Source organism: Scyliorhinus canicula, chromosome 2 (genome assembly GCF_902713615.1).
Source record: "Scyliorhinus canicula chromosome 2, sScyCan1.1, whole genome shotgun sequence".
Classification (NCBI taxonomy): domain Eukaryota; kingdom Metazoa; phylum Chordata; class Chondrichthyes; order Carcharhiniformes; family Scyliorhinidae; genus Scyliorhinus; species Scyliorhinus canicula.
Window position 1 is genome coordinate 155,484,694 of NC_052147.1, and position 25,985 is coordinate 155,510,678.

At 43.5% G+C, this 25,985-nt stretch overlaps 1 protein-coding gene across 1 annotated transcript in view; it reads right to left on the bottom strand.

Moving 5' to 3' along the window:
• Window positions 1–1,455: 1,455 nt before the first annotated feature.
• The window catches only part of hdac4 (histone deacetylase 4), a 699,895-nt gene continuing 675,365 nt past the window's right edge, over window positions 1,456–25,985 (bottom strand). The window contains 4 exon segments of the mRNA XM_038788077.1: window positions 1,456–5,168; window positions 5,377–5,527; window positions 10,870–10,954; window positions 19,105–19,238. Coding sequence (XP_038644005.1) covers window positions 5,129–5,168; window positions 5,377–5,527; window positions 10,870–10,954; window positions 19,105–19,238 — 410 coding nt within the window. The 3' untranslated portion in view covers window positions 1,456–5,128.

A 25,985-nucleotide genomic window follows, 5' to 3' on the forward strand; every position in this document is an offset into this window, starting at 1 on the left:
TATCTGAGGAGTTGCAAATGGTACTGAACATTGTGCAATCATCAGCAAACATCCCCAGTTGTGACCTGACGATGGAAGAAAGGTCATTGATGAAGCAGCTGAAGGTAGTTGGGCCTGGGACACTAACCTGAGAATCGCCCGCAGTGATGTCTTGGAGCTGAGATGATTGACCTCCAACCACCATAACAATGTTCCTTTGTTCCAGATATGACTCCAACCAGTGGAGAGTTCCCCCCCCAGATTTTCATCAACTCCAGTTTAGCTGGGGCTCCTGGATGCCATGCTGGGTCAAATGCTGCCTTGCTGTCAAGGACAGTCACTCTTACCTCATCTCTGGGTGTTCAGCTCTTTTGTCCATGATTGGGGCGGCACGGTAGCACAGTGGGTGGCACTGTTGCTTTACACCTCCAGGGTCCCAGATTCAATTCCCAGTTTAATAATAATAATTGCTTATTGTCACAAGTAGGCTTCAATGAAGTTACTGTGAAAAGCCCCTAGTCGCTACATTCCGCCGCCTGTTTGGGGAGGCTGGTACGGGAATTGAACCGTGCTGCTGGCCTGCCTTGTTCTGCATTACAAGCCAGCTGTTTAGGCCACTGTGCTAAACCAGCCTGGGTCACTGTCTGTGCGGAGTCTGCATGTTCTCCCTGTGTCTGCGTGGGTTTCCTCTGGTTTCCTCCCACAAGTCCCGAAAGACGTGCTGTTAGATAATTTGGACATTCTGAATTCTCCGTGTGCACCCGAACCGACGACTAGGGGCTTTTCATAGTAACTTCATTGCAGTGTTAACGTAAGCCTACTTATGACAATAAAGATTATTATTATTAAAGGCTGTAATAATAATTTTTATTACTGTCACAAGTAGGCTTACATTAACACTGCAATGAAGTTACTGTGAAAATCTGTGTAATGAGGTGAGGAGCTGAGCGACCCTGGCGGAATCCAAATTGAGTGTCAGTGAGGTAATTGCTGAGTAAGTGCCGCTGGAGAGCACTGTTGATGACCCCTTCCATCACTTTGCTGATGATCGAGAGTAGACTGATGGGTTGATAATTGGCTGGGTTCAATTTGTCGTTTTTCATGTATTCAGGACACACTTGGGCAATCTTCCACATTGCTGGGTAGATGCTAGTGTTGTAGCTGTACTGGAACAGCTTGGTGTTAATGGCAAGGAAACTGCGGGCTATCCAGAACGGACTGTTGGACAAGCAGTCTGATAACATGAGAATCAGGGACAAGCCAAGAGATGCATACAGGTAGAGTTGCGAATTGCCAGTGTGTATGTGAAACTTAACCCATGGAAGTTTGCCAAAAGGCTTTTATGTAAATAAGGAAAAGGAGAGATGGAATCAGTCACATCTCATTGGATCCTGACGTTTAGCTTCATGTTTTAGTCAATAAGGAATTAACAACAGAACTCCAAAAGGTCACCAAGAAGGAAGACACAGCTTTAAATGTGATGTTGTAATTAGTTTTATTTACACCACAATAGCGAGTTGTCAGAATGTGGTACAAAATACTGAACTGCTAACAAAGTCAAAAATGAAGTCTGTACTGTCAAGGAGATACACCATTGGTCAGTCTGAAAGTCTGATCCATTTCAACAGGCAAATGAAGACCATCAAAAGCTACCACAATAAGGCTATCACCAATAAAGTAGGTCCATACAATAATTGATTGTGGCTAAAATACAGAAAATCCGTTCACTGGTACTGATAACAATGGTGGTGTCATTTTTGAGTATGGATAGGTACAAAGAAGATTAAAATATAGTTACAACTTCCATTACTACATACCTGAAATAAAAGTTTTTGGGTGAACAAACTTTAAAATCCATCTCACACATTTTTCATCCCCTCAAACTGGAAAAGAAAACAAAAGGCGCCTCCACTATGGAGCACAAAATGTAATACACCGTAACGTGATACTTTGTAGTCAATATCAAAACACGGAGGGAGGTGAGGTTGACAGGTAGCCATCACTCCTGCTTCTTAACTACAATACCGCCCCCAAAAACCTCTCTTTGTAAATATTCATCCACATCGATCACAATACACAACTGCTAAGTGGATTACCGCGACACGATTTATGGTGGCAGAGATAAAGAACAGCTGCGTTGAAAGGTTAACTGTTTATGATCTTAAATACTTAGTCCAGAAAAAAAAATTGCTTGTCTCAAAAGGGTTGGCCCCAAGACGACGCAGGCAGTTAACAGTTTTACAATTTTTTTTGCTGTGTTCTTAAAATTTTATATGCAGGTTATGCAATATTCTACTGGTAATGACACAAGTGCTAGATTTTTTTTGTCAAATTTAAGTATCAATTTATAACAGTATTAAAGAGAGTGATATTTGAAGATATTTCAATAAGACACAGGCATCTCCTTTTGAGGTTTACCAATATGTTCATCAGAAAAAAATGTCAAAACCTCACCTTCAGATGCCAAGAAGAAAAAAAGCGAAACTTGGTAAGCTGCCCTGGAAATAACTTTGCAAATTGCGTGCATACCTGTACAGAACAAATGGTATCTCTGCTTGTGGCACATGCAAGCTCACTGTCTTCCATTTAATGAAAAAAAATACAGTTCAATGCCCCTTAAAAGAAAACAAACAATGGGCCCTTTTAAAACAATGTTTAAATTCACCTTATCAAAAGAAGGAATGAATACATAACTCCACTTATTTAAAGGAATGTTTAACATCAAGAGTAGATGCAAACAGTTTCTTAAAAGTCACAGAATTGATGTGTTAATTGCTTTGCAATCAAACATACATAATCCTATAGAAAGTGTGGAACACTGTCTTAAAGATTACAGCTGGTTATATTTTATGTTGTGTAAATCTGTTTTAAAACAAAAATACAGTAGTGCCCTTATTCAGTGTTGCCAAATATCTCACACACGCACACATGCTCCACGTACTCCTCACAGCGCTAAATTCATTAAGCTTCAAGCAACCATTACAAAAGGAGGAATGAAAACCATTTACTCATAGAGAAAAAAGTTACTAGTTAATGACCCCCATGTCAGTTGTCCCATAAATTCCAGAGTGAGCGTGCTTGTGTACATAACAGATGGCAGGACAGTGCACCTTCTCTCCCACACTCCAGTGAGAATGCTGTTTTACAGCCCAGGCTTCAACCAGCATTAGTCACATTCTGGGGCCAACCCAAGCACCTGCAGAATTGAATCAACCACGGGCCCAGGACCAAGTGCTTTCCATCCCTGTTAATAGTTGATAAGCACAGCTCACAGACCTACACTGTAAAAACAATCAGTCTTTGGACAAAAACACCATCACAATCTTCCTTCTTCGTTTCAGAATGGAGCAACTGAAAACCTTATGCTAACTCCCCCTTAGCAAACGGCAGCCTTCTGCAGTGCAACCAGTTACAAATATCAAATATAGTATCACTGTAGTATTACTCATATTTAAATGGGTATGATATCACCTTGCAATACTATTCTTACAAGACTTCATTTATAAATCTACTTAGAACAGATCATATAGTAATATACACCAACTGGAATCATTATACAAAGCTTGAACAAGATCCCTCACTCAAGGTACTTCCTCCTAAAAAAACTCCACTTCTTTAAGCCATCAGAAAGCTACGTTCCATGTAGGAAAACAAAATAAGGAAAATTAAAATTAGACTGGAACCAAGGAGTAATCACAAAAAAAGTCATGAAAAGAACAGAAGAATTTCAGCAAAATATCAGTGGGAAAGGTAACTGGAATTCTTACCAAAAAAGTAATTTAAAAACCAAGTTATTAGGTCTTATGAAACATGGTTTAAAAATTGTAAGGACTTTGTTGTATAAAAGTAGACATTATTTTGTTAAATGGTTTACCAGGAGTAAAAATAAACACAAATAAAAAAAAGTAATGATTAAGGTAGTTGCCAAGTGACTTAAACATGTTGGCTCACCACAAACATTCATAGTGAGGTATTCCTCGAAGTGTCCACAATCCTTCTGTTCCCATCTTCAGTAAAAAGTCATCATTTTCCCTGTAAGTGCCCACCTAATAAAAATCAAACTTGGTCTGCCGAGAAAACCTTTATACATGATTATCTTCTGTACTATTAACAAATTACCTGGTCTTATCGTCAAAAAACCTCTTGTTGTCTAATGGATAACATTACTATTGGTTTATATTTTCAGATTTTATTAGAAATGAGGACCACCGAAATGGAAGTCTGGAAAAAAAAATCCCGCAATCATGCTTTTGAGTAACATTCCAATCTTTAAACATGTTTACCTGTCGCAATTCAACCTAACACATGCTTTGTTATTGGTTGATTCCCTATACTACTGTGTTATATAACTCACCATAATAAGTAAAGCAGGTTCTAATGACAACCTGCCAATTTCCAACAGTATATCTGCCACTCTGGACTGGCAACTACCTTAAAATAGGTTAGGATTCGTTTGGAAAAACAGCAAAAATGGTACTCCAACAGGGTATTAAAATCCAGAGTCTGGATTTCAGATTTTTTTTTTGCATGCATGCCAGGAAACACAAGGCTTCTTCACCACCATATTTCCACGTCACAACAGTGGAGGAATCATTTCCACACTTTTAAGGCATTGTTCCTCAATTCAAAAATCAGCAACCATGTGTTGATAAAAAGGCACAAACGCTCATGTCTTCGTAGGGATTTTTAGAAAACACCCTCTTAATTCTCTTCCATTCTGGTATAGTCTTTCTCTCCACACTGTAAATGTTCTCGGAATAATTACTGTACGTCACATGATTTTGTTGAGATTACAATCAATGCACCTGGACTTGTAGATGTCATTAAATCCTTTGCTAAGGACAAGAACATTAGAAACAGTGGTTGACTGCCTGAGACAGGAGAACTTTTGAGTAGGTAAACTCAGAGCAGGGCTTTGAGATTACACCTCCTTGGTGACTCTGCCAAAGTAAGTGCTGGCTGTCCCACAAGCCTTTTCAGGAATGGACAGAGGTAAAAAATCTTTACTTTTTTATTGCCAGCATTTTGCTCAGTCGTCCTTGGATTCTGGAAGAACACCACAGCAGGACACAGGAGATGCAGAATGAAGTCTTGGCAGAGTTAGAGAAATAAAGATATTGTGTGCAAAAGAGAGAACTCCAGCTGGCAACTACATAGGTGGTTCTTCCTCCATGGGTTCATCATCTGGCCTGCAGGAAAGGAAAATAAAATATGCTAGTAACTTACAAACAGAAAAGACAAAGGCTCCTATAGTCATGTTCTGAACAAGTCCACACACTATCTAGTTTGTCATAACAAGTGCTGTTTTCCCAAGAAGCGAACACCACCGCCCAGCTATCAACACAGAAACAAGTCTTGTTTACAGTGTCAAAAGTGAGATATTCCTTCCTGTCTCACCTCTTCTCAGCACTAGATCCTTGTTTAACACCCATCGACAATGAAGCCATAGCTGTTACTGTGTCAGCTTCTTCCTTATCACACTTTTGCGCCTCTATCAGTGAATAGCCCACAGTAGAGGAAAAGCGTTGCAGCGACTTCCAGTATTTACCTAAGAATACATAAAAATGCAATCAATAATCATACGTTTTGTACATCTGCTGGTACCAGTCTGTCACCAAGAAAGATATAAATTTAATTAGGATTTATTCAATAATACATAGTTGTTTTAAATGAGCTAACACTTCTTAAATAGCAGACAGAAGACTAATGCAAACAAGCTCCGTGTTTGTCTGCTAATATTATTAATAGCAATTTTTAGTTTTACTCTATTGTAATGATTTAATTACATCCCCCTCTAAACCTAAGAATAGTGAATATACAAGCTTGGTGGACAGTGAAAATCACCATTGTCCCAGATGACCATAGGCTGCTTTTCCCTTTGTAGGGGAGTGCTGACTGGTGGGTATTTAATCTGAGGATCACCACACCACAGTCGAGGGGCAAGGTTGAGAAGGCCTTCATGAATAACCTCAGCCGATACGGGAATTGAACCCATGCTGTTTACCGCGCTCAGCATCACGAGCCAGCTGTCCAGCAAACTGAGCTAACCGACCCCCAGGAAATATATTCAGTAGACTCAAAAGACATTTTATGGGGTAAGAATGACAACTAAATGAATTTTTAACATCATAATTTGTGAAAGTATTACAGGCTCTCAACAATAACTATTTTTGTCACATCTGTACAGAAAGAGTGTATTTTAAATGTTAGAAAGTCCTTCTTTTATAAATATTGTTTGAACAGGTTTATTTGTAAAATGGTATTTGCATGAACTGTATTGGGAAAATTTTGCTTAAAAAACTGCCCTCTAGTGGAAATATTAATTATTAGCGTTGTAATTTATAAAGCTAACATTGAAAGCCCTTTTGAGACCAATTTGCAAGTACTTCGGTTGGTTTCATTTGATGAATGTGTAACATTTCCTTCCTCGACTATAAATTTTTCCATACCAAGAAAAAAAACATAGTTGCATTGCCAACACCTACTTAAATAAGCAAGTCTAATTCCAGTTTACAGCAACAGCTATGCTATGTAAACTAATGGTGCCACAATGCCATTCTTTGTTCTATCACTGCGGTGTTAGAGTAGGTTATTGCAGGTTGCTATAAATATTACAGCATTGGAGCAGCTTCTCTGGTTCAGTTTTTACCGTTAGGTTAATGGCATCAAATGGAACAAAACTGAAATTGCATATCACCAATTTAAACTTTAATGCAGCCCGCTCCTGAAAATTGCACTGATGGCTAAAGTACTTATTTGGCTTATCTTTTTGATTTAAATAAGCAAATTTAAACTTTGCAAGTGTGATAGTACAGTGTGATTATGAGCACTTATCGGTCTGTCTTAAAGAGAAAAATACACAAGGTTTAGTTGATACACAAACAAATTTCAAAGTTTTTAGTGATCCCAGTATTTGTCAAGTGTTTAAATCACCTTATCTTGATTCTAAGTTTTACAACAATTTCTTGCTTAAAACCTTCATAACCTGATTTGTTCTTCTACACTTCGAAGTACAAATAATACAAAAAAATGGTAATTTCTTTGCTTCTGCCTTTTTAGCCCTTTCCTCCCACCATTGCAAACAATTCCCCATCTGCACATCACTGCCAACCCCACTCGACTGTGTTTGGTGTCTTGCATAGTATGACTTGGTGACTTGCGCATGAGTGATATTAATCAGTATGTTTTTGAGCTGTTTAAAACAAACTTTTAAAAGTCAAGAAAATAAACTGACTTGATAGCTGCCACAAATCACCTGACATCTGTTGATGGCTGCCACAAGTCACCTGACATCGGGTACTGCAAGTTGACCGTTTCTGGAAATTTCGAATGTGAATGACCATTCAGACATGCCATGAATCCCTTCTCATGAATTTCATAGCTGCTGATGTCATCAACTACTTCAAAAGATTTACTGAAACTGTCCTACACTTCTAAAAGGCTTTCTCTCAAGTGGAGTCATTTTCATCCCTCATGTGGCCATAACATAGAGAATTATGAGGTCAGACTGGACTGACTGCTGCTGAGATTTTTTTCTGCTGTCCTGCTGAAGGGAGCTGAAGAGGATTATTTTGAATGGTCAGCTGAGTTCATACAATTCATCCATGGAGGTCAGAGGCAGAAAATAGAATTTTATCATTCCAACATGTGCAACTGTAGCTCTGGTCAACTTGCCATTTGATTACAGAGCTGAAATATTGATATTTCCTGGTCCTGTGTAATGAGACAGGAATAATTAATGATCTCACAGTTCGGGATCTTCTCAGAATGTGCGATCATAGTATGGTTGAATTTAAAATACAGATGGAGTGCGACAAGGAAAAATCCAATACCAATGCCTTGTGCTTAAACAAAGGAGACTACAATGGTGGCACAGTAGCACACTGGTTAGCAATGTTGCTTCAGAGCTCTAGTCTCCGAGGTTCGATTATAGGTTTGGGTCACTGTCTGTGTGGAGTCTGCACGTTCTCCCTGTGTATGTGTGGGTTTCCCCTGGGTGCTCTGGTTTCCTCCCACAGTCCAAAGATGTGCAGGTTTGGTGGACTGGCCATGCTAAATTGCCCTTAGTGTCCAAAAAGGTTAGGTGGGCTACTGGGATGGGTGAAGGTGTGAGCTTAAGTGGGGTGCTCTTTCCAGGGGCCAGTGCAGACTTGATGGGCTCCTTCTGCTCTGTAAATTCTATGAATGGGATGAGGGAAGAGTTGGCTCGGGTAGATTAGGAGCAAAGACTTTGTGGTGGGATAATTAAGGAGCAGTGGAGGGTTTTCAAAGAGATTTTTCACAGTGCTCAGAAAAAGATTATACCAGTGAAAAGGAAGGACTGTAGGCTCTAAGGAAGTAAACGAGGCTATCAAACTGAAAGAAAATGCATACAAAGTGGCAAAGATAGTGGGAAATTGGGGGATTGGGAAATCTTTAAAGGCCAACAGAAAAGCCAAGAAAAAAGCTATAAAAAAAGTAAGATAGATTTAGATTATGAGAGTAAACTAGCTCAGAATATAAAAACAGCTAGCAAACTTGTCTACAAACATATAAAACGAAAAATAGAAGCTAAGGTAAACATTGGTCCTTCAGAAGATGAAAAAGGGGATTTAATAATGGGAAATAAGGAAATGGTTGAGGTACTGAACAGGTATTTTGTGTTGGTCTTCAGAATGGAAGACACAAATAACATGAGGTGGCGGGGGAAATAGCAAATGCACCCGTGGTAATTTACGAAAATTCGCTGGTCTCTCAGGCGGTTCCAGCAGATTGGAAAACAGCAAATGTGACGCCACTGCTGAAAAGAGGAGGTAGACAAAAGGCGGGTAACTATAGGCCGGTTAGCTTAACTTCTGTAGTGGGGAAAATCCTTGAATCTATCATCAAGGAAGAAATAGCGAGACAATTGGATACAAATTGCCCCATTGGGCAGGCGCATGGGTTCATGAAAGGCAGGTCATGTTTGACTAATTTAGTGGAATTCTTTGAGGACATTATGAGTGTGGTGGGCAACAGAGAACCGGTGGATGTGGTGTGTCTGGATTTCCAGAAGTCAATTGACAAGGTGCCGTACAAAATGCTGCTGTATAAGATGTGCATGGCGTTACGGGTAATGTATTAGCATGGATAGAGGATTGGTTAACTGACAGAAAGCAAAGTGTGGGGATAAATGGGGGTTTTCCTGGTTGGTGATCAGTGGCTAGTGGCAATTGGGTCTGCAATTGTTTACAACTTACACAGATGATCTGGAGTTGGGGATCAAGTGTAATGTGTCAAAGTTCGCAGATGACACTAAGATGAGTGGTAGAGCCAAATGTGCAGAAGGCATAAAGTCTTCAGAGGGATATAGATAGTTTAAGTGAGTGGGCAAGGGTCTGGCAGATGGAGTTCAATGTTGGTAAATGTGAGGTCATCCATTTTGGTAGGAATAATAGCAAAATGGACTATTATTTAAATGGTAAAAAACTGCAGCATACTGCTGTGCAGAGGGACCTGGGTGTCCTTGTGCATGAATCACAAAAAGTTGGTTTGCATGTGCAGCAGGTAATTAAGGCGGCAAATGGAATTTTGTCCTTCATTGCTAGAGGGGTGGAGTTTAAAAGCGGGGCGGTAATGTTGCAGTTGTATAGGGTGCTGATGAGGCCACACCTGGAGTACTGCGTACAGTTTTGGTCTCCTTACTTGAGAAAGGATGCACTGGCACTGGAGGGTGTGCAGAGAAGATTCACTAGGTTTATTCCGGAGTTGAGAGGATTAGTTTATGAGGAGAGACTAAGTAGACTGGGACTATAACTCATTGGAATTTATATGTATGAGGGGGGAATTTATAGAAACATATAAAATTATGAAGGGAATAGATAGGATAGAAGCAGGGAGGTTGTTTCCACTGGCGGGTGAAACTAGAACTAGGGGGCATAGTCTCAAAATAAGGGGGAGCAGATTTAGGACTGAGTTGAGGAGGAACTTCTTCACCTAAAGGGTTGTGAATCTGTGGAATTCTCTGCCCAGTGAAGCAGTTGAGGCTAACTTAAAATTAAGTTAAATTAAAAATTAAAATCGCTTATTGTCACGAGTAGGCTTCAATTAAGTTACTGTGAAAAGCCCCTAGTCGCCTAGGAGGCTGGTACGGGAATCGAACCATGCTGCTGGGCTGCCTGGTCTGCTTTAAAAGCCAGCGATTTAGTTCAGTGAGCTAAAGCAGGCCCTCGGTAAATGTTTTAAAGACAAAGGTAGATAGATTTTTGAACAGTAAAGGAGTTAAGGGCTATGGTGAGCTGGTGGGTAAGTGGAGCTGAGTCCACAAAAGATCAGTCATGATCTTATTAGATGGCAGAGCAGGCTCGGGGCCAGATGACCTACTCCTGCTCCTAGTTCTTATGATTGTTTTTCAAATGCAACATGCAAAATACTATTTTGAGTAGAAATATTTAAATATTTTTACTGCTCATAATGTGGTTAATTTTTTGGACATCGTCAAATCTGAAGGTTTCAGGTTGCACGAAAAACAAATTCATAGCTTTTAGATGTTCGTTGACAACTTGTCTTGTAAAATTCTGCCCTGATTCAATGGGGTGAGAATTCAGTCTCGATAGGACACTAAAGGCTGCAAAGGAAGGTCTGGGGCTCATTACTCACTCCCCCCACCCCCCTCCCGAGCTGGAGAAAAACAGAGCTTGCTGCCAGATGCTTTATGTACACCAATATTCAGCGACATTCTGTTGTGCATGACATCATCATATTTAATCTGATTTTTCTTTCCTTCTGAAGAAAAGGAAAGCTTTGAAGTTCAACAAAAGTGCTTCTGACATACCACTAAATCAAATATCTTAAAAGTTAGTTAGTTCAATACAGTCATCCACAGATACAACAGCAGAAAATCAGTATAGTTCTATTACTTTCCACACTCACTTTGTATTTCGATTACGTTCTCAATAGAACGAACAGCATTGGGATTTGGTCTTTGCTGTAACACTTCTTGTGTGAAAGGCTCAAGCTGAAGAGAAAGAAATCCAAAAATAAATAATTAATGCTTTAATGAAAAGTGCAAAACCTTTTGTTCCTTTCTTTTATTGAAGCACAGAAATGTGTTTTGCAATTTGATACACAAAATTACAAAAGCACACTGACATAGCAAACCTAACTGGAAGCCACAAAACTCAGGGTTCTGTAGTCTCTAGGTTTGTAATATGTATACAGGAGTGAAGAGCCAGACAAGTGACAAATTCTACCCTGAAAAATGGATGATTTCAAGTTTTTGCGATGATGGGGCCAAGGCCCCATTCCAGCCAGCTGCTTTTCAAAGAAACCAGTCAAGTCCTCATCTTTGCAAGTTAATTCCTGAAAATGCTCTGAGCTATTATTTCCAACATCCTACATTTTGGTCTCTTCAGTTAGTGACAAAGGAGTGAGGTCACATGCAAGCATTGTCAAGATTTATTTATTCACTTCTCTGCTGCATTTGAAATGCTATTTGTACTTTAAGAAGTTGTTTTAAGAGAATAAGACAGAAACTATAATGCTGAGCAACTCCATTTATATTTTTATTTTGTTGAAGCACTGACACTCCAATGGTCAGTGCGATTGCACCAAATCCGTTATATCCATTTTGTTTTCTTTTTCATAACTGTTGTGATCTATATGCACATTTAGGAACTTGTTGCATTATGCTGCTTCGTGTAGCATAAGCTGCTTCCTTGATGTATGTTTTGACAAAGGAAGCTCCAGACTATGAAATGAGTTCAACGTGTGTATTGAACTAGTAACACAGTTCTTAAATGAGTTTGACTCTCTGCTAATCTAACTGTAGTAACTCAGTCTATCTTTACCAGCCTGTTCTAAGCCACGTGGTGGGTGTGATGCTGCTGATCAACCCTGATGTACTCTCTAGATGTCTGTCTGTGGAAAGAGGAAGAGCATGTGTGCCCTGTCATTTTATATAGGTTGTGAAGTGGCCCCGTATGGTAATGCCACCTCTGGGTGTCCTGATTACTCGTTGGTTGTGTCCTGTTGTAATGACCCATTGACTGTATGTCTGTATGTCATGACATCTCTGGTGCTCCCTCTAGTGGTTATTTAGTTGTAGTGTATTTACATTAACCCCTTGTGTATTTACAGTAATGCTTATCACCACAGAACTGAAAATAGGAAAAACATTTTGAAAACCAGGAAGAAACTTTGGAATTTTAAAAGTCACATCGTCAAATACACAAGTTCCACATATTTACATGTCTTAACAAACCATTATAATATTATATTATAAAATTTCACAAAAACATACAATTGGATATTAAATTAGTTATGAACAAGAGACTCCTGCCCTGAACAATTTTGCAGGGTTCATTCTCTACCTTTATAATGAAAAAGGTTGTCTGAAAAACCCCTGCTATATTCTGCATCATAAAGATCAATAAAACAGAAGCACAGAAGACATGGCTGTTTACAAAATCTAAATTACAGAATACACTGACATAGTTGCAACCAACCCTAAGATGAATAATTTTATATGCTGGAAAACAGCAAAGTTGTCAAGATCTGGAATGGCTCCGGTTGTACAGGACAGTGTATCCTCAGTGTGCTCAGGAGCACTTCCACAGGCACAACTGATGAATATAAGTTTGATGAATGTGAGCCAGCTTCCACAATACAGATTTCTATATGGCAGCTATCCATCGTCTATATTGAACTGAAAAGGCATGGAATTATTGTGCACAAAAGAATTGGAGAATCTGAGAATAGACACTATCTGAATTAACATCAAGTTTATATTTGAATAATAACTTTCACCTGGGCTGGGATCAAATTCAAATGACTCTCCATTGAATGGGGGAGTGGGGGCTGGGGGTGGGGTGATGGAGGAGGTTAGCTTTTCATTTCTATTTGTTAAGCAAGGGTAAGATTTCATCTGAGTATCAGGGGATCAAAATGTTCTGTGGAAACATTTTCATTTGCTGGTGTTGATCCTCTGTGTGCAATTTTCAGGAAAAAACAAGGTGTAAGAAGAGCAATTTCAAATCATCCACGCCAATGTCTTTTTTGGGCTCTGCATGCAACACTACTTGGACAGTAGAATTTTTATCCACCTAATGCTTTGATATGAAATAAACTCTTAACTTTAACCATGCAACCACAGTTTTTGGATGTAGATGCTTTTGTGCTATAGTTATATAAAATTAATTAACTGAGCCTATTCAGATTTCATCAGAACATGTGAATCAGTAAGATAATCATGTTCCTTGCCATTTTCTCCTGACAAATCAGACAAAGAGTAAATCATTTCATTCATCTATCTTATTTGAACTATCAGTAAAATCTATCAAAGAGACCCCATAAAACATTTTAATATTTATTTTAAAATTAGTAACTTCAACCAGAGGCACGAGATCTATCAAATTATTCATCCAGAGGGCACACCGCAGGATCATGAAATTTCCTATTTTATAAATTAATTTTTATAGCTGTAATAAGCACATTATCTGGGTATGTTTGTGTGTGTGTGTACCATGCTGGTTTTGGTCTGGATTCAAGTGAAAACTACACCAGTGTTAAATTCAAGTGGATATTGGCACTTCTTTGAATGATTTGCCATATTTGATGTCCAAAATGATTCTGGAATAAGTCCAAAGCAAAGCATATAAAAATAAATTTTTCTTTCCAAAATTCATCTTATCCTTCTTCTGTCAATTAAAAATCACGACAAAATAAAATCAAGATAGAAATTCACAGCTCAGCAGCCAATCCAATATATACAGTTGTACACATATTTAAAAAGGTACATATGAGGGTTAAGCACCCAATCTTGTGATTAATGTTCCTCTGGTGCCGGATTATATATTTATTCCACATGAAAGTCTTGTAATGCCAAAATTTCATTTTAAAAGGAATTTGGAATTCAAAAAGAAGCTATATGATCCAAATGTTCTGCATATGCTTATGTTGGAAACATCCTAACCTACTTTACTTCCATGCCAGGAGGAAATAATGTACGTTAATAACTATGACAAAGATATGGTATAGTTTACAATCTGCGAGATACTCTGTAATCTAACTGTGGCATGATACTAAGCATGATCAAACACTTGACCCTTGGCTGTTTTGATCCCTAACCCCTCTTTCATAAAATACTATGTTTAATCCATCAAAGACCAATTTGTTTCCCTTTTTAACTAAAAGAATTATTAGCATAGAATTTAGGAGCCAAAACTTACACCATGTCCCTTTCAGCTGAAGAGTTAAAATGAAGAACAAATGCACTCTGAACTAATGTTTGTTTTGTGAGAGAGTCCGAAAAGGAATTGAACAAATGCTTGACCGAACACAAACGTCGTCTTGTTCAAAGATATGGTGTAGCCTACAGTCATCTTGTTCAAACATTTCATGCCACTGCCAGCAATAGCAAGTACTATTTGTCAGGTCAGAGTAATAATGTCTCCTCTGCGGTTCTGTTTCACAAGGGCCAGATTTCAAGTCAGGTCAAGGAAACTCCAGTTAACATTTCATCACAGTTTTTCCACATGCCAATTTGATCAATTTTCCACGGTTCCAGCTGCAGCACATATCTATACATGTGTGCCGACTTCTGCTGACATTCTTCCATTTTACAAGCAGACACCAGGACTAATGTTTGAAATTCCAGTGCTCTCACCACTGAGATGTGGCAGTCTGACAAACCCAAATGTCTGATTTCTCTCTTCCTCCCCCCCTGCTCTCCTTTAGCACTAGTCAGGAAATTCAACAGTCTGTGAAAAACCCTTATACAATTTACAAAATATCCACATCCAAACAGCATTACTGTTTCTAAGGAATCAGCAGCAAATATTAGGTCAAAGTGCACAGATTGTATATAAACACAAATAAAACCACTTGCCAAGTGCAATGACACATCCCTGTACAAAGCTGGATATTCCGTAATCACATTCTTGTAGGAGCTGTAATCCTCTACTCAGTCCCTTACGTATTGCTTCGCACTATCTCAAAATTCCATTATGAAATGAAAATGAAATTAAAATCGCTTATTGCCACGAGTAGGCTTCAATGAAGTTACTGTGAAAAGCCCCTAGTCGCCACATTCCGGCGCCTGTCCGGGGAGGCTGGTACGGGAATCGAACCGTACTGCTGGCCTGCTTGGTCCGCTTTAAAAGCCAGCGATTTAGCCCAGTGAGCTAAACCAGCCCCATTATATTCTCTTCCTCAGTCCATCAGTTACTGTTATTCAGTCCAAACTGTGACACTGCAGGTTCCATCGACACATTTCATAGAATGCGGAAGCCACACGGGTCATTTATGGCTAACTATGTTGGCTCACTCATTTCCTTTAGTTTAGTTGCCATCTTAATTCTGATTAAATCAGACAAATTTAATTAATTTCTGAGACTTTTTCTTAAAATTATTCCCCAGCCTTTCCTCTTAGGCAGGTACTGGTAGATCCAGCTCAGAGATCTCATGATAATGCTTGGTTGAGCTGATAATGCGCTGGGAGTGCCACAGGTACTGGCGACCGATTAATGGAAATGCTGGTCCATCAGTAGGAAAGGGCAGCCAGGGGACAGAGTCTCAGGGTTAAGGCACAATCCATTCAGGATTGTGGTGAGGAGAAATTCCTTCACTCAGAGGATTGTGGATCTTTGGAATTCTGTACCTCAGAGAGCTGTGCTCAGTCGTTGAACAAATTCAAGCGTGAGACTGATTGGCAGAGTAGGCTTGAATGGTCAATGGTCCACCTATGCTCCTATTTCTTATTGTTTCTTATGTTCGTAATTATAGATTTTTTGGAAGACCTCCCTTCCATCTGCATTATGGGACATACCTCTACTATAAATATATTATGGCGCCTTTATTTGATTGGTGTGCAGGTTCCTAGCTCTCTGGGTCTGTCTGCATTAGAGTGACTGGAGCTGAGTGGCCATGGAGTAAGCTACTGTGCCATCAGCATGGTGTATTTACGTTTCTAGGTCCGTTTGGAACAATGGTTACTAGGATGAGATCAAGTGTCCCACATCACAAATATTTAATTTTGCTTTATTTGCACTGCTTGTTTGAAAAGCATATAATCTGCCGCAAAGTGGAAAAGTAGCTGAGTTTTATCAATGTAATGGTGCAATGCACCACATGCACGCTCCTCCACTTATAACCTTCTTGATCAACTATCCACCCTGATCCTGTGCAAAACTACAATAAACATTTCCCTTAGAACCACATTTCAATATTTTTATAGAGTTTGGACTGTACTGGCTGTCTTTAGTATCCATTACATTAGCCAACACTCATGTGAAAAGGGTTTACTTATATCAGGCATGATTGTTAGTTTAATAATTCTTTAATTCACATCTATTTACAGCCTTAGCATGGAAAAGGGATAATGCTCATGACCTACAACTGTGCTAATGCTGTTAAGCATCAAGGTTAGTCACGTCTGTAATTTTTGTCTTGCAAATTAGGAATCTTTAACTTGTTTGTTGGCAACATACATTTATTATACATCACACTGTGTACCATGCATATTATTGAAGTGGTTTGAAACATTAATGTATATTTTAAAAAAGGACTTCATCTAAAATTAAATATCATGCATCACATTTAGTCTTTTAGCTGCGGTAATAGTGTTTAACGAGAAGTTTACACAGATGTGCAACCAGATGTTCGACTACTTCTGTGTCAGCTTTGAAAAGTACTGCAGACAAGCACTTAATCCAACCACTGATGTTTACCGTTTGGAGTTTCCATTTTTTTTTGGTTCTCATTTATGTGACATATAGTATTGTTGCAGAGCTGCTTTGCTTAGATGCTGTAATTCACTGTTGACATTCCAACAATTATGTCTGCATGTAGTTGTGCTTGGACATACAGAAGTACATGTATTTAATTGAGCCTTGATTCAGCAAACCAATGGACTCCCACAAGGCTCAGTACTGGTTCCAACCCTGTTCATGTTGTACACAAAATTACCTCACGAAATTTCCTGTATGCCAATGGCATCTGCCATGTAACTCAAGCCCCTGACATCAGATACCTTGAACCAGACCTTAAATGAGGACGTGTGAAAACTTGAACAATACTGCAACGCATGGCAACTCAAGCCAAGCCCTCAAAAATAGTGTCCAGCTTATTCAATTTTTACAATGCAAAAGCGAATAAAGAGCTTAACATCTAAATGAATGGCTAGAAGTTAAAGCACCATCAAACTCCAACATACCTCGGATTGACCTGAGATAGGACACTGACCTTCCAGGAACATCTAAAAACAATTGCAGCCAAGGCCAAGTCCAGAAACAAGTTGATTGTCAAACTAGCCAGCTCAATGTGGGATGCTGCTACCACCATCCTCTGAGCCTCATCATTTGCACTCTCATACTCAGTAGCAGAATACTGCTCCCTGTTTGGTCAAGATGATCACACTCACACAAAGAGTTGATACCCAGCACAATGATATCATCTGTATCATTACTAGAACCACTCCTTTGGCTCCTTGTCATGGCAAACTGCACTCCTCCACATTTCTGCTGGCTTGCAATAACACACAAATTGATAGAAAAAGTTCACAGTGCCCCCCACCTGACACTTCATGCTGGTCTATTCAGCCCACCCAAGGTACGACTCCCATCAAGAAAGCTGATCTGGAAAAACCCTTCCACATAGTAATTCAAAATAAATTCCACCTGGACAAATAAATGGGAATCATTGGACATGACAAACAAGTACCTGGTCTCAAACCCAACCCAACAGCTACCTGGTTTTATCCTTCCAAGGAAAGAGTGGTCCACCCTCAGAACCAGCCACAGCCCCTGCTTAGGGCCATGTGGAGCATTAGTGCCAGCCTCTTATGTGCCTGGGGGAGAGTAAACTGCACCACATCATAGAAGAATGTCCAATCCACGGATTCAGCAGAGGCCTTTGCGCACTCAACACCAGGACCAGAAGAAACGGCTTGGTTTAAGAAGTTTGCATTTTTAAATAATTAATAAATAAAATGTAGCAAATGGGTTATGAACAAAACTCCAAACATTTCAGGTCAAAATAATTAGGTCACCCTCCAGTTTAGTACAGAACTGGTACAGAGCAATATGTAGTTATATATTAACTGTTAGTTACAAAAAATGGTCAAATAATGCATCACTCAGCAATGGCTTTCATGAGAGATGGAACTCTTTCTGTTGTTAAATGCTCAGTCAACTTCTCTGTTCAACTCAATGCCAAATGATCAAGCACTGGTCACTCATCTACAAAACGAATGTTATTATGTGGAAAGGCCGAGGAGCAGCAAAAACAAAAGAACAAAATACCTGTGGAAAACCTTCACCTGAGGAAGGGGCAGTGCTCCAAAAGCTAGTGTTTGAAACAAACCTGTTGGACTTTAATCTGGTGTTGTAAGATTTCTTACTGTGCTCACCCCAGTCCAACGCCGGCATCTCCACATCAAAAGAACAAAAAGCAGAGACAGAAACAAAATAAAAAGAATAGAGTACTGGCAATAAGCTTAGGCTGGCTGTCCTAAACTGTAACTATCAAATCTCACCTCTCCTGCAGAATATCCATTTCACCAGCAGCAGAATTTCAGAACAAACAGAAGTTTTGTATCATGAATTATTAGTATGGGGAATTACTTCAAAGGTGAAATATTTCGGCACACCAACATGCTGCAGAGTTGTTTACTGCTTCAAGACCAAATACCGAGACTCTAATCTGAACTGAGCTGCTGCAAAGAGGATGGGTACCTCCACAGCTGAGGTTTGTGCGAGGCAGGGGCAGGGGCTTTAAGAAGCCTCCAAGCAGAATGTTTTGGAATTGCATTGCTGGATGCAAACGGTGGTCAGTATGGGCAGATCAGTGAATGGGAGAAAGAAATGACTTGAAAAGAGAGAGTTTCACCTTTACAAGGGGAAAATGAAGTACGGAAATGTTTAGGCAGAATTGTAGTTTTTTTTAACGTAATTGTTCTGATAGGATACATTCAAACAACTTTTCAGGACTTTTCCTAGTTCATTGTTACAACTGGTTATTATAATTATTTCATCTAAGTTACTGATAAATTAGTCCTGTGGAATTATATTTCTTTTGGAAGTCTGCCTTCATTTCATTCATAATCTGTAGCAAAAGGCACACCTGTGAGTTCTTGAACTTGTCAGCTTATAATGTGCATTGATGTTTTACCTCATTTCCAAGTAAAGCAGAAACACATGCTTCTGAGGCATCACAAATGGCAGTGAGATCATGGCCCCCTTCCAGGGCTAGCACGACACGGCCTCCAGCCAGGCCCATCAGCTGTTTGGTAAGGTAGCCAAAACCTGTGTCAGGAAAGAGGAAATGCAAGAGAAGTTAAAGGTCAGAAGCTGACTTTGACGCTTGGCAAACGATCAAAGATTCCAAGTATTACATCACATCTGAAATGGCCACCAGGGATTACTGGGACTAAATGTATAATATAAGCCAGGTTTAATTTCAATAAATACAATTTACTATTTCAGCTCAGCCCTTTTTGATCTTCTGTTTAATATATGCATTTTTTTTGTGATAAATGTTTTGAATTTCCTAAAGTGGCACGCCATCTACCTCCAGGGCCCCCAAAAAACCGTCAATTTCTCGTTTTCTCCAAGGCAAAAGCAGCAAACATTATAAACAAATATCTCAGAAATGCTCAGGATTGCTACTCATAAAAAACCCCCATTAACTATTTCTAAAAATTCTTTCCATTTCAACCCTCAAATTTTAACATATACTCTTTTGTTTATGGCTTTTCAAACAAAGACATTTTACAGCTCAACCAATAAACCCGCGGCTCCTAGGATGGATTTAAACCTGTCACGTGAGAGTACCTTTAAGAAATGGGTGTTTAAGAATTGTATCGTTAAGAATTGGGTGTTTATCGACTTCCGGTTGCGGCTATGACCAGCTAAGTCGCACATTTGGCAGCTCCTGCGACAAAGGTGTTTAAGGGCCGATTGGAGGGCCCCGACGGTACTGTAAAGACGAATCCCGGTGGGGGAAGGCTCCCTGAGGAGAGTGAGACCAACTTTATGGTCGGTACTCGGAGTGGGGCGACAAAAAAAGCAGCAGCAGCTCCCCGAAAAAAGCGGGGGAAGAGGACCAAAATGGCGGCCGGTGGCGCGCTAGAAGATTGGAGAAAATGGGCGGAGGAGCAGCAGGCCGCTCTCCTCCGGTGTTTTACGGAGCTGAAAGTGGAACTCTTAGAGTCCATGAACGCGACGACCACAAGGCTGATGGGGGCCCAGGCGACCCAAGAGGCGTCGACAAGAGAGCTGCAGCAGGAGATGGCGGTGAGGGAGGAGGAAGCCACGATCCTCGTGGGAAAGGTGGAGGTGCACGAGGCACTCCACCTGAAATGGCAGAGCCGCTTTGAGGAGCTGGACACTCGAATGAGGCGGAAGAACTTGAGGATCCTGGGCCTAGCGGAAGGCCTGGAGGGGCCTGATCTCTCGAAATATGTAGCGGAGATGCTGAGCTCCCTGATGGGAGAGGGGGCCGGTCCATCGCCCCTGGAGCTGGAAGAAGCATATCGGGTCATGGCTAGGCGGCCTAGGGCGAACGAGCCCCCGAGGGCGGTGCTGGTGCGATTCCAGCGTTTCTGTGATCGGGAGAAAGTGCTGAGGTGGGCCAAGAGGGAGAAAAGCAGCAAATGGGAGAATTCGACGGTGCGGATATATCAGGACTGGAGTGCGGAGGTGGCAAAGCGGCGGGCCCGGTTTAACCGGACGAAGGCGGTGCTGCACGCAAAGAGGATCAAGTTCGGAATGCTGCAGCCAGCGCGTTTGTGGGTCACCTACAAGGACCAGCACCATTACTTTGAGACCCCAGAGGAGGCATGGACTTTTGTTCGGGAGGAAAAGCTGGACCTGAACTAGAACTTGGGAACGCCGGCGGTCGAGGCCGCCCGAGTACCCTTGACTGATCAAGTGGCCCATGTGTTTCTTAGGCCAGGTCGGAACTTGGTTAAAGTTGATGGATCGTTTGGTTTCTTTGAAACTTGTGTTATGGGGGGTTTCTTTGTTCCTTTTTGCGTGTCTCTTCCCGTTGCCAACTTCCCTTAATTATTGTTGTTGTAGGGGGGTTTTTTTTTTTACTGCTTTTTGATCTGTTCTTTAAGGGTTATGGTTACTGTTCTGTTCGATGGAGGGTGATGGTTAAATACGTTATTATTGGGTAGTTATTTAGTTATGCAGGCATAGTTATGTATTTATGTATTTATTTGAGATTTGTTATTTATATTGTTATATTGTTAAGTTGGGGAGGCGGGACGGGGGGGGTGCAAGTTGGTTATGCGTGTTTTCTTTTTCTCTTTTTTCTTCCTCTCGTTTTAAGGGGGCTTTTTTATGGGCTTGGATGGGGACGGGGGTGGAATTGAAGATGGCGGGGTAGGGTGTGCCCGGGCGAAAGCGCGGGCTTTCCCCTGTTTCCCGCGCGCGGGACGGAGGAAGGGGGAGGAGAGAAGAGTGGGGTGTGGCCAGCAATGGCGGTTTTTCCCGCGCTGAAGCGGGGTCAGAGAGGGATGGCAAGGGGGGGGGGAGGCCCCTCCCCCCCCACATCGGGAGGAGTCGGAGTGTGGCAGGGGCAGCCGGGTCAGCGAAAACCAGCTGACTCTCGGGAGTACGATGGTGGATACACCGCGGCTAGGAGGGGTCCTAGCCAGGGGGGGGGGGGGGGGGGGGGGGGGGGGGGGAAGGGGGGTTAGGGGGGGGATACCGGGTTGCTGCTGGAAAGGCCGAGGACGGGAAGGGAAGAACGGGAGGAGAGAGGGGGAGGGGCCATCGCCATGGGGAACGGGTCAGAAGGGGAGGGTCGACCCGGGGCGAACAGGGGACAGGACATGGCTAACAGACAGGGGAAAGGGACGGGTCGCTCCGCGACCCGGTTGATTACTTGGAACGTGAGGGGGCTGAATGGGCCGGTCAAGAGATCAAGGGTTTTTTCACACCTAAAGGGACTGCAGGCGGATGTGGCAATGTTGCAGGAGACTCACTTGAGAGTAGTAGACCAGGTACGCCTGAGAAGGGGGTGGGTGGGACAGGTGTTCCACTCAGGCTTGGACGCTAAGAACCGGGGGGTGGCGATTTTGGTGGGAAAGAGGGTGTCGTTCGTGGCGGCGCAGGTGGTAGCAGATAAGGAGGGTAGGTACGTGATGGTGAAGGGTAGGCTGCAGGGAGAGAATGTGGTGCTGGTGAATGTGTATGCCCCGAATTGGGATGACGCGGGTTTTATGAGGCGCCTGTTGGGCCTCATTCCGGGTCTGGAGGCAGGGGGCTTGATCATGGGGGGGGACTTCAATACAGTGCTCAACCCTGGGCTGGACAGATCGAGTTCCAGGACGAATAGGAGGCCGGCAGCGGCAGAGGTGCTAAGGGGGTTCATGGAGCAGATGGGGGGGGTAGACCCTTGGAGATTTGGCAGGCCAAGGGCGAGGGAGTATTCTTTTTTCTCCCACGTCCACAGGGTGTACTCCAGAATAGACTTTTTTGTACTGAGCAGGGGGCTGATTTCGAGAGTGCAGGACACGGAGTACTCGGCCATTGCGATTTCGGACCATGCACCACACTGGGTAGAGGTAGAACTGGGGGAAGCACGGGACCAGCGCCCGTTGTGGCGCCTGGATGTGGGGCTGCTGGCGGACGATGAGGTGTGCGGAAGGGTCCGGAAGGGCATTGAGAGATATCTGGGCACGAACGACACGGGCGAGGTGAAGGTGGGAGTAGTCTGGGAGGCCCTGAAAGCAGTGATCAGAGGAGAGCTGATCTCCATAAGGGCACACAGAGAAAGGAAGGAGAGGCAGGAGAGGGAGAGACTGGTGGGGGAACTTATAGAAGTGGACAGGAGATATGCGGAGACACCAGAGGAGGGGCTGTTGAGGGAGCGGCGCAGTTTACAGGCCCAGTTTGACCTACTGACCACTAGGAAGGCGGAGACGCAATGGAGAAGGGCACAGGGCGCGGTCTATGAGTACGGGGAAAAGGCGAGCAGGATGCTGGCACACCAGCTGCGCAAGCGAGATGCAGCCAGAGAGATTGGGGGAGTGAGAGAGAAGGGAGGGAACGTAGTGCAGAAGGGGCAAGAGGTGAACGGGGTCTTCAGGGATTTCTACAGGGAATTGTACCGGTCTGAACCGCCCAGGAGGAGGGGGGGAATGGAGGACTTCCTCGATAGATTGAGGTTCCCAAAGGTCCAGGAGGAACGGGTGGAGGGGCTGGGGGCGCCGATAGAGCTGCAGGAGCTAGTTAAAGGGATAGGCCAGATGCAGGCGGGGAAGGCGCCGGGGCCGGATGGGTTCCCGGTGGAATTTTATAAGAAGTATGTGGACTTGGTGGGTCCAGTGCTGGTGCGAGCCTTCAATGAGGCGCGAGAGGGGGGGGGTTCTGCCCCCGACAATGTCACAGGCCCTGATCTCCTTGATCCTGAAGCGGGACAAAGACCCTGTACAGTGCGGGTCCTACAGGCCTATCTCCCTCTTGAATGTAGATGCCAAACTGTTGGCAAAGGTCCTGGCAACCAGAATAGAGGATTGTGTGCCAGGGGTAATCCATGAGGACCAGACGGGGTTCGTAAAGGGACGACAACTTAACACAAATGTCCGGAGACTGTTGAATGTGATTATGATGCCAGCAGTGGAGGGGGAGGCTGAGATAGTGGTAGCACTGGATGCGGAGAAGGCATTCGATAGGGTGGAGTGGGAATACCTGTGGGAGACGCTGGAACGGTTTGGGTTCGGGGAGGGATTTATCAAGTGGGTGAAGCTGCTGTATTCGGCCCCGATGGCGAGTGTGGTTACAAACGGGAGGAGGTCAGAGTATTTTGGGCTCCATCGAGGTACCAGGCAGGGATTCCCCCTATCCCCCTTACTATTTGCATTAGCGATCGAACCGTTGGCGATGGCACTGAGGGGTTCAGGGGGGTGGAGAGGACTGACAAGGGGAGGGGAGGAACATCGGGTATCACTCTATGCGGATGATTTGTTGTTGTATGTGGCAGACCCGGAAGGGGGAATGCCGGAGGTAATGGAAATACTAGCGGAGTTTGGGGACTTTTCGGGATATAAATTAAATGTGGGTAAAAGTGAGGTCTTTGTGATACACCCGGGAGATCAGGGGGAGGGAATTGGGCGGCTCCCCTTTAAGAGAGCAGTAAAGAGCTTCAGGTACTTGGGGGTGCAGGTGGCAAGGAACTGGGGGACCCTCCACAAGCTGAACTTTTCAAGGCTGGTGGAGCAGATGGAGGAGGAGTTCAAGAGGGTGGGACATGGTACCGCTGTCGCTAGCAGGGAGGGTGCAGTCAGTCAAAATGACGGTCCTCCCGAGGTTCTTGTTTCTGTTCCAGTGCTTGCCCATCTTTCTCCCCAGGGCCTTCTTCAAGAAGGTAACTAGCAGCATTATGGGCTATGTGTGGGCACATGGCACCCCTAGAGTGAGAAGGATTTTCTTGGAACGGAGTAGGGACAGTGGAGGATTAGCGCTACCCAATCTTTCCGGATACTACTGGGCGGCGAACGCATCGATGGTGCGCAAGTGGGTGATGGAGGGGGAGGGGGCAGCTTGGAAACGTATGGAGAGGGCGTCCTGCAGCAATACAAGCCTGGGGGCGCTAGTAACAGCACCATGGCCGCTCCCCCCCACAAGGTATACCACGAGTCCGGTAGTGGCGGCCACCCTGAAAATCTGGGGGCAGTGGAGGCGACACAGGGGGGAAGTGGGGGGTCTGATGGCGGCGCCACTGAGAGGGAACCATAGATTTGTCCCGGGGAACACTGGCGGGGGATTCCAGAGCTGGCACAGGGCGGGCATCAGGCAACTGAGGGACATGTTCATAGAGGGGAGGTTTGCGAGCCTGGGAGAGCTGGAGGAGAAATTTGAGCTCCCCCCGGGGAACACGTTTAGATACCTGCAGGTGAAGGCATTTGCCAGACGACAGGTGGAAGGATTTCCCTTGCTTCCCGATAGAGGGGTGAGTGATAGGGTGCTGTCAGGGGTCTGGGTCGGAGAAGGGAAGGTCTCGGACATCTACAAAATAATGCAGGAGGTGGAGGAGGTATCGATAGAGGAGCTGAAAGACAAGTGGGAAGCGGAGCTGGGAGAGCAGATAGAAGATGGGACATGGGCGGATGCCTTAGAGAGGGTCAATTCGTCGTCGTCGTGCGCAAGGTTGGGCCTCATCCAATTTAAGGTGCTGCACAGAGCCCATATGACGGGGACTAGGATGAGTCGGTTCTTCGGGGGTGAGGACAGGTGTGTTAGGTGTTCGGGAAGCCCTGCGAACCATGTACATATGTTCTGGATGTGCCCGGCACTGGAAGAGTTCTGGGAGGGGGTGGCGGGGACGGTATCGAGAGTGGTGGGAACCAGGGTCAAACCAGGGTGGGGGCTAGCGATTTTTGGGGTTGGGGTGGAGCCAGGAGTACAGGAGGCAGGGGAGGCCGGAATATTGGCCTTTGCGTCCTTGGTAGCTCAGAGAAGGATCTTGATTCAGTGGAGGGACACAAGGCCACCAAGTGTTAACACCTGGTTAAACGACATGGCAAGCTTCATCCAATTGGAAAGAATCAAATTCGCCCTGAGAGGGTCGGTACAGGGGTTCTTCCGGCGGTGGCAGCCCTTCCTTGACTTTCTGGATCAGAGATAGGAACTGGAGGCCGAAACAGCAGCAACCCGGGGAGAAAGGGGGGGGGGGGGGGGGAAGGGAGGGGGGGGGGATAGCAACGAAGGGAGCACGTCAGCGGGGGGTCGCGGGCAATGACTGCCCGAGGCCATCAGTAGAAAGGGAAAAAACGGTTTGGTTGCTAGACTGGTAGCGCGGGGGGGGGGGGGTGGGTGGGGGGGTGCGCGCGGGGGAGGGCGTGGGGAGGATTTTCCAGGGGGGATTTGTTGTGTTATAATTTAAAATGTAGTTGGGGTAAATGTTTGTATCGAAAAATTTCAATAAAAATTATTTAAAAAAAAAAGAATTGGGTGTTTATCAGTGATGTCAGAGTGTGGGTGGAGCTGGGCTGCTGTCAGCTTTTTACTTTCGTTTTAGGCTGTTTGCTGGAGGGTGTG